Genomic DNA, 13,320 nt, shown 5'->3' with positions numbered 1-13,320 from the left:
AGACCTTGGAGAGCATGCCACAGATTACTCTTTTGGGAGGTCGGTAAGGTAGTTTTAAGAAGGCACAGGGTATACAGTATAACTATCCAGAATACAAGAGCAGAGATCATGCGGGTACCAGATAAACCATCAGTGAGGCCACAGCAGGAGTACTGTGACAATTCTTGTCTCCGCACTGTGGAAAGGTTGTGGAGTTGTAGAGAAGATCTAGGAGAGTGTTACCTGGACTGAAGACTTATTATCTTGAGGAGAGACCATCAAGGTTAGAGTTCTTTCCTTTGGAACAAACAAGAGAGATTGAGAGAGAGATTGAGAGAGAGATTGAGAGAGAGAGAGAGAGAGAGAGAGAGAGAGAGAGAGAGAGAGAATGTGCAGAAAAGAATGGAGGCCTAGATATTTTAAAGAGGAGGGGTCTAGTTCCCTTAGCAGAGAGATCGGTGACCTAAACTTAAGTAAATTGGTAGAAGGATTAGAGAGGATTTGAAGCTTTCCTTTTCTTTCAAAGAGCAGTCCAGGCCTGGAACTTGCTGCCAGAAGTGGTGGTGGAGGCAGAAGCCCAAACCACGTGAGGTGCCATCACCCACAGGGCTTTGGGTCAAGGGCTACGATTAGCCCATAGAACAGTACAGCACAGGAACAGGCCCTTTGGCCCACAATGTCTGTGCCGATCATGACGCCAAAGTAAACTAATCCCACCCGCCTGCACATAGTATACAGTATCTTGCTGCATTCATGTGCCTGTTCATGTGCCTGTCTAAATGCCTTTTAAATGTTGCTTTTGTATCTGCTTCCACCACCTCCCCGGCAGCACATTCCAGCACCCACAACTCTGTGTGTAAAAGAACTTGCCCCGCACATCTCCTTTAAATTTTCCCACTCTCACTTTAAAGCTATGCCCTTTAGTATTTGACATTTCCACCCTGGGAGAAAGACTCTGACCCCATCTATGCTTCTCATAATTTTATACACTTCTATCAGGTCACCCTTCAGCCTCTGACACTCCAGAGAAAACAAATCAAGTTTGTCCAACCTCTCCTTATAAGAAATACCCTCTAATCCAGGCAACACGCCAGGCCTTGACATTCCTTGTGGTGACTGGTAGCATTCCATGCTCCCTCCAACTCCATTTTGATCAGTCTCTCTTGGCTACCAGCCCTGAAAATGCCTCGAGATCCTAACAACACCTCTCACAGCTGTTAATGATGGAGGCAAGCTCATGTCTCGAACCACAAAACTCGGAGGTCATGTCATTTTTGGGCCCCACTTCCCCGTTCATCAGGAATTGTTGAGGTGAGTTAAAGCTCCCCCCACCACTCCCCCACCTCTTTGTGTCCTTTGCTCCCCTTCATCATCCACAGGCTGGGGCCCGTTGAAGAAACCTTGCATTGAGGCAGTTTGCCACTAGTCACCTCAGCTCACTGCCAGAGATCTATTTTGAAAGACAAGCACTAATAAGGAGCTAGAACCAGCAGCCAGTTTGTCCACCTGTAGGGTGACCAGTCAATGATCTACAGAGAGAAACTTAAGCAAATAGTAGGACATCCTTGTCCATGAATAGCTGCCCAAATTTAAATTCTTGGGTGTTAACATATCGGATGACCTGTCCTGGGCCCAGCACATTGATACAATCACAAAGAAGGCACGCCGGCGTCTTTACTTTCTCAGAAGGTTAAGGAGGTTCGGCTTGTCACCGAACACTCTAACAAACTTCTACAGATGTCCTGTTGAAAGTATCTTGACTGGTTGCATCATGGTCTGCTACAGCAATTTGAATGCACAGGAAGGTAAGAAGCTGAAGAGAATAGTGGACTCAGCCCAATACGTCACGGACACATCCCTCCCCACCATTGAAAGTTTTTACATGAGACGCAACATTTATCATCAAAGGTCCCCACCATCCGGGCCATGCCATCTTCTCACAGCTACCATCGGGTAGGAGGTACAGAAGTCTGAAGCCCCACACCACCAGCTTCAAGAACAGCTTCTTCCCGTCAACCATTGGGTTCTTGAACCAACCTGCACAACCCTAATCACTATCTCAGTACAGCAACACTATGACCACTTTGCACTACAATGGACCTTGTTTTTTTTTGTTCTAATTGTTTTCTTTCTTGTATAATTTTGTATAATTTATGTTTAACTTATGTTTTTCTTGTGAATGTTGTGTCTCTAATGCTATGTACCTGTGATGCTGCTGCAAGTAAGTTTTGCATTGCACCTGTGCATACATGCACGTGCATATGACAATAAACTCCTTTGACTTTGACTTTGAGGAAAACAGTGTTGATTAATTTCCTTGGATTTTGACAGGATGCATACAAGCCAGATAAGCAGTTATCGGAAGAAGATCTGAAGAACGCCATCAGTATTCACCACTCACTGGCAGTGCGAGCATCTGACTACAGCAAGAAGCCCAATGTCTTCTACCTAAAGACAGCTGATTGGAGAGTGTTCCTTCTCCAGGCCCCGTGAGTGAATAGCTATGCAGCACAGAGTAGATCACTGATGCTGATAACACTGGCCACTCCAAAATAAGTAGTGAACACACAAATAGCTCCTTATCTGGGTAAAATGTAAATCGTGCCCTCTGGTCTCATTTTCAGTTGATACTGGGCAAACAATTGACTATTTCCAAACTAGGTCATGAAAAATAACAAGTAAACCAATGTTCTAAATTAAACTGTGCTGCAAGAGAGGGTGAAACAATTGAGTAGCGAGAGATTGAAAGCAATGGGGCCAATTCATACAGAAAGAAAGATTTCCATTTATAAAGGGCTTTTTGTTATTGGAAACATCCCAAAGCATTTTACAGACAATTGAGTAATTTTGATGTGTAGCTATTTGTAAATTGGGTAGTTTGAGAGAGTGGGAGCAGATTAGGAGTGGGAGGGGTGAGCATAAAAATAGGATTAGATGGATTGGGGAGGGAGAGGGAGTGTGGGTGGGTTTACACCAGGGGCTGGTGTTGGGTAAACTGTTGTGGAATCAATGAGCTGTTCCTATCTCCCATCGATCTATGGATGTACCTTCGTGTGAAGAACCCTGAGTGGTTTTGTCCGTAAATGAGCTGCTGGAAAACTTTGCCAACAAGTTCATGGTGTTACTGATTCTGATGGTAAACTGAGAAATTTAGGTACAGGGAAATCCTTCACTATTTTCACCACACTTGGGGGAACAGGGAAATCTTCCTTCTATAGTAACGGTATTTCTCCCTCAGTCTGATGTCCAAGAATTACACAGTCATACCTCTCAGAAAAAGGCTCTTCAGCCCAGCGTGTCCATACTGCCCATCAAGTCCCCGTTGAGGCCCACTTGCCTCTCACTATTTCTCTGGGGCCTAGATGTTGTGCTTGGATTTGTGTGCCTTTTACAGACCTGACTTGCTTTTGCCTCCAGGAGCTCAGACCTGATGCAGTCCTGGATCACCCGCATAAACCTGGTGTCAGCCATGTTTTCAGCTCCGCCATTTCCCGCGGCTATCGGTTCCCAGAAGAAGTTCAGCCGACCTCTGCTTCCCACCGCTGTAACCAGGCTGTCTCTGGTGAGTGACCCATCGGAACCAGCAAGAACACACCAGGGCCCAAGATCAGAGCTGTGCCAACAACCATAACTTCCATTTTTATAGCGCTTTTAATGTATCTAAAACCCGCAGGGTGCTTCACAACAGAAACTGCCCAGGCCACTTGAAGGTAGACAAGATAGAAATCATAAAAGGCTGCAGATGATGGAAATCTGAAATAAAATACGGAAAATGCTGGAAACACTCAGCAGGTCAGGCATCCTCTGTGGAAGGAGAAACAGCTTAAGTTTCAAGTCAAAGATCATGAGAAAGAGAGAAAGCAAATTAATCTCAAGGGAGACACAAGAGACTGCAGATGCAGGTCATCTGGCTCTCCTGATTGCTAGCCATTTCAATTCTCCTTCCCATTCCTACGCCATGTCTGTCCTCGGCCTCCTCCACTGCCAGGATGAGGTGAAACGCAAACTTGAGGAACAGCGCCTCATATTCCGCCTGAGAAGTCTACAACCTGACGGCAATTCTGATCAACTGCTCCTCCTCTCTCCTCCTGATCTACCCAGTTTTTTCTACACTCACTCCAGCCCCCATCACCCACACACTCCTCCCATGGGTTCCCCTCCCCCACTGTTCCCATCTGTTCTTCCCACCTCCGTCACTTGGTTCCAGGCTCCACCTTCCTCTCCGATCAGATCCCATCATCTGCAGCCCTTGTCGCCTCCACCTCTCACCTCCCAGCCTCTGTCGCTAGTTCTACTCTCCGGTCCTCCATTTGCCTTTCACCCCTCCTCACCTGGATCCACCAATCGCTTGCCAGTTCTTGCTCCACCCCCTCCCTCTGCCTCTTTATACTGGCTATCTTCCCTCTATCTTTCAGTCCCGATGAAAGGCCTCGACCCGAAACGTCGACTGTCCATTTCCCTCCGCCGATGCTGCCTGACCCGCTGAGTTCCTCCGGCAGATTGTGTGTCAGTCTGAAGGGATGCTAGGACAGGTGACCAAATCAAAGATCTCAAGGAGCGTGTTGAAGGAGGATAGAGAGAGACGGAGAGGTTTAGAGAAGGAATCCTACAGACTTACGACCCGGGCAGATGTAGGTGTGGACTCCAGCAGTGGGGCCACTAAAATAGGAGGTGGTCAAGAGGCCAGAATTGGGGAGACGTCAACGACATGACCTCAGATAAAGCAGTAGCCAAGTGGATAGAATACTGATGTGTTACTGATGTGCTACCGCTCTTGCACAGTGTAGTTCTGCTATTGATCCTTGAAGGAGTTTGGAAGCCTTTGTGTCTGTGTTGTTGTGTGAGGGATAGCTACCCAAAAATGTGAACCTGTACCTTCACTAATATCAACCATGCTATGGCATTACGCATCCATTGGAATGAGCTGGTAAGCATGTTGCCCTGAGTTTTCATGGCATTTATGCAGTGCCACTAACAGAACCACATGGGCCAAGGGGATAACGAGACAAAGTCTGACACTGAGCCAAAGCAAAAGAGATCAGATACCCAAAACATGTGATCCCATCGAGCTGCCCCCACGACACTCGTGGAGCTGTGACAGTGCAGTGGGAACCTCTGCCGGTCTCTGGAGGCAATGACAGGGATAGAGCAGTTCAGTTTTCAAAGCCAGCTAGGTTTAAGGCAGCCTCGGCATGTCACGTGGTGCGGGAGAGGATTCAAAGCCCGTTCTTTATGCATTATTTTACAGGAGGAGCAGATAAAGGCGCACGACACCAGGCTGAAGGCTATGACTGCGGATCTGGCCGAGCATCATTCTGTCCCTCCCGACAAGAAGGCGAAGGCGAAAGAGCTGGAGGAATACAAGCAGAAGGAGGAATACTTGGAATTCGAGGTGGGCATGGAGGTGATCTCAGCGCAAAGGCCAAGAGTTGGAGAGCTTTGCTGTTTATACAAGGAAGGTTTTAGTTTAAATTGCACGTTTCAAGCTCTTTCTAGCCAGTGAAGTGTTGTCCCACTTGTAGTACAGGAAACACAGTAGCCATTTTACACGCAGGAAGCTCCCACAAACAGCAATGTGGCAATGACTACATAGCAGATCTTTATATGTGTGTTATTGGTCGGTGGATAAATATTGAGCAGGGCATCAAGAAGAACTTCTCCATTCTTCTAGAACACTACAGCACAGTACAGGCCCTTCGGCCCACAATGTTGTGCCAACATTTTATCCTGCTCTAAGATCTATCCAACCCTTCTCTCCCACATAGCCCCCTATTTTTCTATCATTCATGTGTCTATCTAAGAGTCTCTTAAATGTCCCTTATGCATCTGCCCCCACAACTTCTGCCAGCAGTGCGTTCCATGCACCCACCACTCTCTGTGTAAAAAACTTACCTCTGACGTCCCCCTTATACCTTGCTCCAATCACCTTAAAATTATATCCCCTCGTGTTAGCCATTGTCGCCCTGGGAAAAAGTCTCTGACTGTCCACTCGATCTATGCCTCTTATCATCTTGTGCACCTCTATCAAGTCACCTCTCATCCTCCTCCTCTCCAAAGTGAAAAACCCCAGCTCGCTCAACCTGTCCTCAAAAGACATGCTCTCCAATCCAGGCAACATCCTGGTAAATCTCCTCTGCACCCTCTCTAAAGCTTCCACATCCTTTCTATAATGAGGCAACCAGAACTGTTGTAGAGTTGTTTCAGCACAGGAGGAGACCATCCAGCCCATTGACTCAGTGATGGCTCCTGGTAGAACAAACTTGTCAGTCCCATTCCACTGCAAATTATTCCCTCTCACGTGCTTATCCATTTCACTTCTGAAGACGTTCACTGTCTCTGCTTCCATCACCCTTAAAGGCAGTGAGTTCCAGATCACGATTTATCTGCATGTTAGTCATTTATTCTTTTCCATCTATGGGATTTCTTGCAGCCAGAGTGCAGGCAAGTTTCACATCTCCCTCAGCCTCCAGCAGTGTAGCCCACAGAATACAGAAACAGGCCCTTCGGCCCAACAGGACCACGCCGACCAAGGTTCCCATCTAAGCCAGTCCCATTTGCCCGCGTTTGGACCATATCCCTCTAAACTTTTCCTATCCATGTACCTGTCCAAGTTCCTTTTAAATGTTCATGTACCTGCCTCAACTACTTCCTCTAGCAGCTCGTTCCATATACTGACTACCACCCTCTGAGTGAAATGCTCCTCAGGTTCCTATTAAATCTCTCCCCTCTCACCTTAAACCTGTGCCCTCCAGTTCTTGATTCCCCAACCCTGGCAGCAAAGACTGTGCACATTCACACTATATATGCCCCTCGTGATTTTATACACCTATATCCATCTTTCTTCTACGCTCCAATGAATAAAGTCCCAACCTGCTAACCTCTCTCCATAACTCAGTCCCTCAAGTCCCGGCAACAATATTCTAAGTCTCCTCTGCACTCTTTCCAGCGTAATGCCATCATGAAGTCATGCAGCGCGGAGAGACGCTCTTCAGCTCATGAGTCCACACTGCCCATCAAGCGCCTGTTGACACTAAGGCTATTCAAGTCTCTGGAGCGGGAACCAGAAGCAAGTGGGGCGACTGTTCATGACCCGCTGAAGGGTCTCGACCCGAAATGTTGACTGCCCATATCCCTCCACCTACTGAGCTCCCCCAGCAGTTTGTTTTTTGCAGCTGTTTATGACATCATGCTGTGCAGAAATACCCACAAAATGGTTTATTGTGTTGAAGTGTCTGTTGCTATGGAGACAGAGATGCTGCCATTTTGCAATCTAGCACCTTCCCACAACCAACAGAGGAATAAAAGTGGTCGGGGTCTAAATGGCCGCTTCAGTGCCGTATCATTGTGTGACTTCATTCCTCTCCTGGACGTGTCAGTGGGCCCAGTACTTTTGGAGCAGGGCCTGGCTAGCAGAATGATGGCCCATTACAGGCGACATATTTTGAACCATTGAGACTTCATTTGGTATTTGTTCTGGAAGTAAAACAGTCCTGGGCATGGATTTATTTCTTGTCATTTGCTTCTGCATTATCTGTAGAAAGTAACCAGGGTGATAAAACCAGCGTCGCAGGATGTTAGAATAAAGAAACAGGCCATTCAGCCTATTCTGTCCATGCCAGTGTTGATGCTCCACACAAGCCTCCTCCTATGTAGATTCAGTATATTCCTCCCACCCTTTATCCTCATGTCCTTCCTCATTTGACCAGCATCCTAGTTATTTAATACATAGATTTTTAGATGGTAAGAAAATCAAGGGATATAGGGTCAACACAGGAAAGTGGCGCTGAGGTAAAAGATCAGCCATGATCTCGTTGGCTGGCATAGAAGCCACAGGGGAACAAAATGGCCAACTCCTGCTATTACCTATGTCCTTGTGTTCTTCTGCTTTTCTTTGCCATGTACTTTTCAAGTTATTCCCTTAATTGCATCGATACCTTGCACGTCGACCATTACATCTGGGAATGTGTTCCACATCTCTGCAGGAGAAATATCTCTTGAATTCCTTGGATTTGTTAGTGACCATGGTATGTCTACACTCCCTAGATTTGGACTCCCCCCCCCCCACTGCCCACTGCCCTCCCTACAATCTCTGACCCTTCTTTGGTTCCATGCTCCACCGTCCTCTCCTATCAGATTCCATCATCTGCAGCCCTTTGCTGCCTCCACCTATCACCTCCCAGCCTCTGTCACTATTTCCGCGCTCCCTCCTCCATCTACCTGTCATCCCTCCTCACCTGGATCCACCTATCACCTGCGAGCTCTTGCTCCACCCCTTCCCCTCACCTCTTTATACTGACTATCTCCCCTCTATCTTTCAGTCCAGATGAAGGGTCTCAACCTGAAACGTCGACCGTCCATTTCCCTCCACAGATGCTGCCTGACCCGCTGAGTCCCTCCAGCATCTTATGTGTCGCCCCAAATTGCAGCATCTACAGTCTCTTATGTCTCCCATCCTTTGCCTCCCCTCCCCTTTCGCCGCTGTGTCCACCTCTGACGAACCGAGCCTCTGTGCTTTCCCTCCCCCAGGAGATGCGGTTCTGCACGTACGTCACGCTGCTTCGGGCCAAGCTGAAAGCCGGAACCGACGACCTGGACAAGTTTGATGCCGCCCTGTTCGACACCGCCGAGAACGAGGGAAACGGCCTGAAGAAGTCTCGCTCAAGCCCCTCCCTTAACCTGGAGCAGCCGGCTGTTGCCATCAGGGTCAAACGGAATACTTCGGAACGCAGGAGCAGTCGGCACCCTGCCAGCACTAAGCACAAGCTATAACGCACGGTTAGTCGAACCTTGCACTGAGACTGGCTAGTGTGTCGTACATTCAGCGGCAACTTAGGGACAGTAGTGTAGAGCCAATGGTAGCTCCTCATGTTGGTTGGCGCATGACTGGCTCAAGGACTGGATACGATGTAGAAACGGTTCTCGTTGCAAAGTGCAGACACTGTGACTTTGAGGATGGGTAAGGCTCAGTGCAACGCTATTGGGAAGGGAAGGGCAGTGGCTAGCTAGCCAGGTCTCGCATCAGTCAACAAACAGCAAGACCTGGCCCCAACTTGTACTATCGTTTGTGAATCATGAGCCACCTCTTCCTGCAAAGGGCTCCGTACTTCTCCCTTGACCAATGGGGAAGAAAGGGCTGCCCTTTGCAGCGAATGAGCCCAGATACCATTGTGTTCCCAACGCTGCAGCTGAATAAATATGTTTCTGTTGGATAAGGCGGCACAGAGGCCCAGAGGGAGGCACAGGTGAGCGGTGAGGCACTTTGGTTTGTGCTTCTGATAATTAGTGGGAGCGACTGGAAAAGGCTTCCGAGACTCCGGCGATGGAGGCTGAGGAACTGGGCTCTTTGTGGCTTTGCTGTCCTAACGATGGCACCAGCACTGGTGATGAGCCAATACCCTTGTTGTGTCAGCAGACTTCAACCTTTTATTTATGCTGTGTTTCTCTTCCACCCCAGCCCTTGCCCCTATCTCCCAGCTGCTTGTTCCTGCTTTCTGCCCCTCCCCCTTGTCAATGTTAAATTATTTCCACAGTCAACGCTTGTTGAATGCGTGTTTCATAAAACAGGACCTCAGAATGAATCGGGGACTGGTTTTAACACCTCTCTTTCTGTACATGATCATGTCACGCTGCTTATACTGGACTCTCGGCTGTCGACTCAGTTCAGTCTTGCTCCTCTCTGTTATGAACTATATTTTTCGATGTTCCCAGATCTTGTCGGTGCTGGTTAATTCTAAAGATGGAAACTTAATTACAACCTGAAGGTTTTAAGGTCTAAGAGGGTCGGTGGGGGCAGTTGTGCACCCTGTGTGTCAGTGTGACAATGGGGCAGAGGTGCGCTCTGTGTGACGGTGGTACTGTGGGGAGCCAGTGTGCACCCTGACAGTATGGCAGTGGGGTTAGGTGTGTGACAGTAATGTGCACTGTGTGACAATGCAACAGTGGGGGCAGACGTGTCTTCTGTGCAACAGTGTGGGCAGATGTGCACTGTGTGACAGTGTGGGCAGCTGTGCACTGCATGACAGTGGGTAGATGTGCGCTGTGTGACAGTGTGCAGATGTGTGCTGTGTGACAGTGCAACAATGATTGCCACCCCATGGTACCAAACCCTCCTGAACTTCCTTGCCTTTGGTCAGTTTCGGGATGGGTGGGGGTCGGTGTTAACTCACCACTGCCCGTTTGACATTATCATGCAGATCTGAGACCGACCGGACCTGCAGTGCAGCTGGACTATCAACGTGGTTGTACACTGGCGGATTCCCAGTTATCCATCGGGTCAGAGGGGAGATTAGGAGGGCTGTTTGTATTTGCCCATCAGCAGTGCTCTGTAAGCTGTGCTGGAAGGATTGCCTTTGTTATCCTCAAGAGGACCAATAGACCAGCTGGGTGAACAGCCTTCCTCGTCTGGATAAATACTTTAAATTACCCCACAGACCTACTGGTGATGTCTCCCACAACATGCCATGTGCTTGAATCTTGCATCAGTTAAGAACAATAGTTTCGCTGCATGTGTTACACAAGTGAAAATACAGAGGGAAAAGAACTGTACTTCATTGTCTGTTCCCACTGCAGGATACTCACTGAAGCATGTCAAATTTTAATATTGTTTCCCTGGCATTTGGGCAGTGTTGGCTCCCATACAGTGAGACACCCCTTTCTTCAAATGCCTAATGTGCATGCACTAAATTTCCTCTTTTAATTGAAGGTAACCCACATAAAATGAGAAAAATGGGTTGGCAAATTCTTCGACGCAGAGCCGTTGACTGGAGCTGTAACCCACAGTGGCATTTGAAGGGTTTTGCTGTTTCAACTCCTCAACGTCCCACAACTGAGAATAGATCCCAAGAAGGGGTGTGAGCGAGCCTCAAGGTCTCAAACTAAACACCTAAGTCTAGGCCAGTTGATTTTATTGAACTGGAGGTAAAGAATGGGAAGGACTGCAATAATCTGGATCTCTGCAGCCATCCACCCAAACTCTAGATCACACCAGTCTTGTTCTTCCTGAAACTTGATGCTTTATTTATTCCCCATTAGCCAGAGTTGTGTGTTTCGGGGAGAGAGGATGGAATCCACTGGGAGTTACGGGGTTGAGAGCAGAGGGAAGTGATGAGTGGAGACGCAAGAGGCTGGAATCTGGAGCAACACGGTGGTGTAGCGGTTAGCGTAACGCTTTACAGCGCCAGAGACCTGGGTTGAAATCCGGCCTCTGTCTGTAAGGAGTTTGTACATTCTCCCCGTGTAGTGATCCTCCGCTCACTCGGCACCAATCCCGACCTTGTCATCAAACCCGCAGACAAGGCGGGTGCTGTTGTAGTCTGAACATCTCATATGCTGCTTGGGTAGCTTATAACCCAATGGTATGAGCATTGAATTTTCCAATTTCAGGGAACCCACTCCCCCGGTGTTCTCTTCCAATACAGACTGACCTGTCCACCTGGTTTTTTTCTCCCTTTGCTCACCTCTCCCATCCCCTTCCCCCATGTTCCATCTGTCCATCACACCCTCCACATCTGGCCACACCTATCACCCGCCAGCCTCTGTCCCATTCCCTCCCCCACCTGGTTCAGTCTGTCAATCATACCCTCCCCATATGGTTCCACCTAGCACCTACCAGCCTCTATCTCACCCCACCTCCCAAACGTACTACTAGGTACTGGCGAGCTTTCCTGCTCCCTCTCAGTCATGAGGCAGGGTTTTGGAATTGGAATTGGTTTATTATTGCCACTTGTACCGAGGTACAGTGAAAAACTTTTCTTGCATACCGATTGTACAGGTCAATTCATTACACTGTGCATCGAGGTAGTGCAAGGTAAAACAATAAAGAATGCAGAGTAAAGTGTCACAGCTACAGAGAAAGTACAGTGCATGTAGCCAATAAGGTGCAAGGTCATAACGAGGTTGATTGTGAACGAGGTAGGGTTCGACTCAAAACGTTGACTTATACCTTTTGCCTCCACAGATACTGCTTGACCCGCTGAGTTCTTCCAGTGTTCTGTCTTTGTTTCATCTCCAGGACCTGACCTTGAATCCATTGCAGAGGAATCTTTAATGAAAACAGAAAATGCTGGAAGCACACAGGTCGGGCAGCGTGTATGAAAAGAGAAACAGTTAATGTTTCATCTGAACATTAGCAACTTCTCCTTCCACAGATGCTGCCTGACCTGCTGAGTGCTTCTAGCATTTTCTGATCTGATTTCAGACTTCCAGCATCTGCAGTTTTTTGATTTTCTTTTGCAGAGTTGAAGATGTGTGACTGAGACAGCTGCAAATTTAAAAACAGCAGCATCTGCAGAAGAACAGAAGCTAGTTGGCATTTCAGGTCAATGACTCCTTGGGGTTGCCTCAGGGAAGAGTCTTAAGAATTCAGTGAGTTCTGCGTCAGCACAGATGCTGCCTTCAGTGAAGTGGGAATGAAATATTCTCATCCCAGTTTCTTTAATTAGCCCAGTTGTTTTCAGTCATCTCCATCTGAGAGCAAATTGGTGGCCTTAATGAGACGACTGTAGTAAGACTGCAGCAGGTAATGAGCATGTCGTTGTAGTGAAGAGATAGGTGCTGTTGGAAGGTTGAGAGTAAAGGAGATCAAGGGAGGGAGGGAGGCCTTAGTGTAAGATATGAACGAGAGCAGAGGTTTGGAGGTTGAAGTGAAGAACTGTCACACCCTGAAGCACCGAAACCCCTTTTTATTATTGAGAACAAAAAGTGACCCAGACCCTCAAAAAAATAATTCAAGGAATGAATAGACTGATTCAAATAATGATCCTGGTGACCCCATGTTTTTCCCTGAGAGGAACCGTCACCATTTTATGTCTCCGACCAAGCAAGGAACCTCTTCTTAAATGTTGATAGTTATTTAATGATGACAACCATTGTAAAACTGAAGGAATACTGTTCAATAAACAAATGCTACATTTAAAGTGAAGAGCCTGCTTCATCCTTTGGGAGGGACTCCCTAAAATGGGGAAGAGCTTCCGCAGTTGTGGCCAGTTGGGAGGTTGGCCGCCAGTTGGGAGGTTGGCCACCAGTTGTGCTGTTTCTCCGACGTCAAGTTGGGGACCATGTGTACACAATCACAACTGGTAAATCCATAAATCTGCACAGTCCAGTAGCATAATTGAACATAATTGTTTATTTTTAAATAAATATTCCTGCATGTCTTTGAAAGTGATAACTTGGTTTGGTTTGAGCAATACAGCTGATCAGGTTTGTCACCACAGGTAAGTGTCTGTGCGATAGTAGGGCTCATTATTTTGATCAAGGCATCGCACAACCTGCGGTATAATGTTCATCCAACCAGTGTTAAAATGGCGAGATCTCAACGAGCACATTGAGGATCGTTAAACA

At 47.6% G+C, this 13,320-nt stretch overlaps 1 protein-coding gene across 3 annotated transcripts in view; it reads left to right on the top strand.

The window, feature by feature from the left end:
- Nucleotides 1–12,866, top strand: part of LOC127584624 (PH and SEC7 domain-containing protein 1-like) — a 106,327-nt gene extending 93,461 nt beyond the window's left edge. For all 3 annotated transcript variants that reach the window (XM_052041440.1, XM_052041441.1, XM_052041442.1), the window contains 5 exons: nucleotides 2,311–2,468; nucleotides 3,397–3,541; nucleotides 5,228–5,371; nucleotides 8,506–8,754; nucleotides 11,936–12,866. In XM_052041440.1, the coding sequence (XP_051897400.1) occupies nucleotides 2,311–2,468; nucleotides 3,397–3,541; nucleotides 5,228–5,371; nucleotides 8,506–8,748 (690 nt within the window). In that variant the 3' untranslated portion in view covers nucleotides 8,749–8,754; nucleotides 11,936–12,866. The remainder of the gene's footprint in view (nucleotides 1–2,310; nucleotides 2,469–3,396; nucleotides 3,542–5,227; nucleotides 5,372–8,505; nucleotides 8,755–11,935) is intronic.
- Nucleotides 12,867–13,320: the final 454 nt, after the last annotated feature.

This window comes from Pristis pectinata, chromosome 30 (assembly GCF_009764475.1).
Source record: "Pristis pectinata isolate sPriPec2 chromosome 30, sPriPec2.1.pri, whole genome shotgun sequence".
In the NCBI taxonomy this organism is placed as follows: domain Eukaryota; kingdom Metazoa; phylum Chordata; class Chondrichthyes; order Rhinopristiformes; family Pristidae; genus Pristis; species Pristis pectinata.
This window is presented reverse-complemented; position numbering and strand designations above follow the sequence as displayed.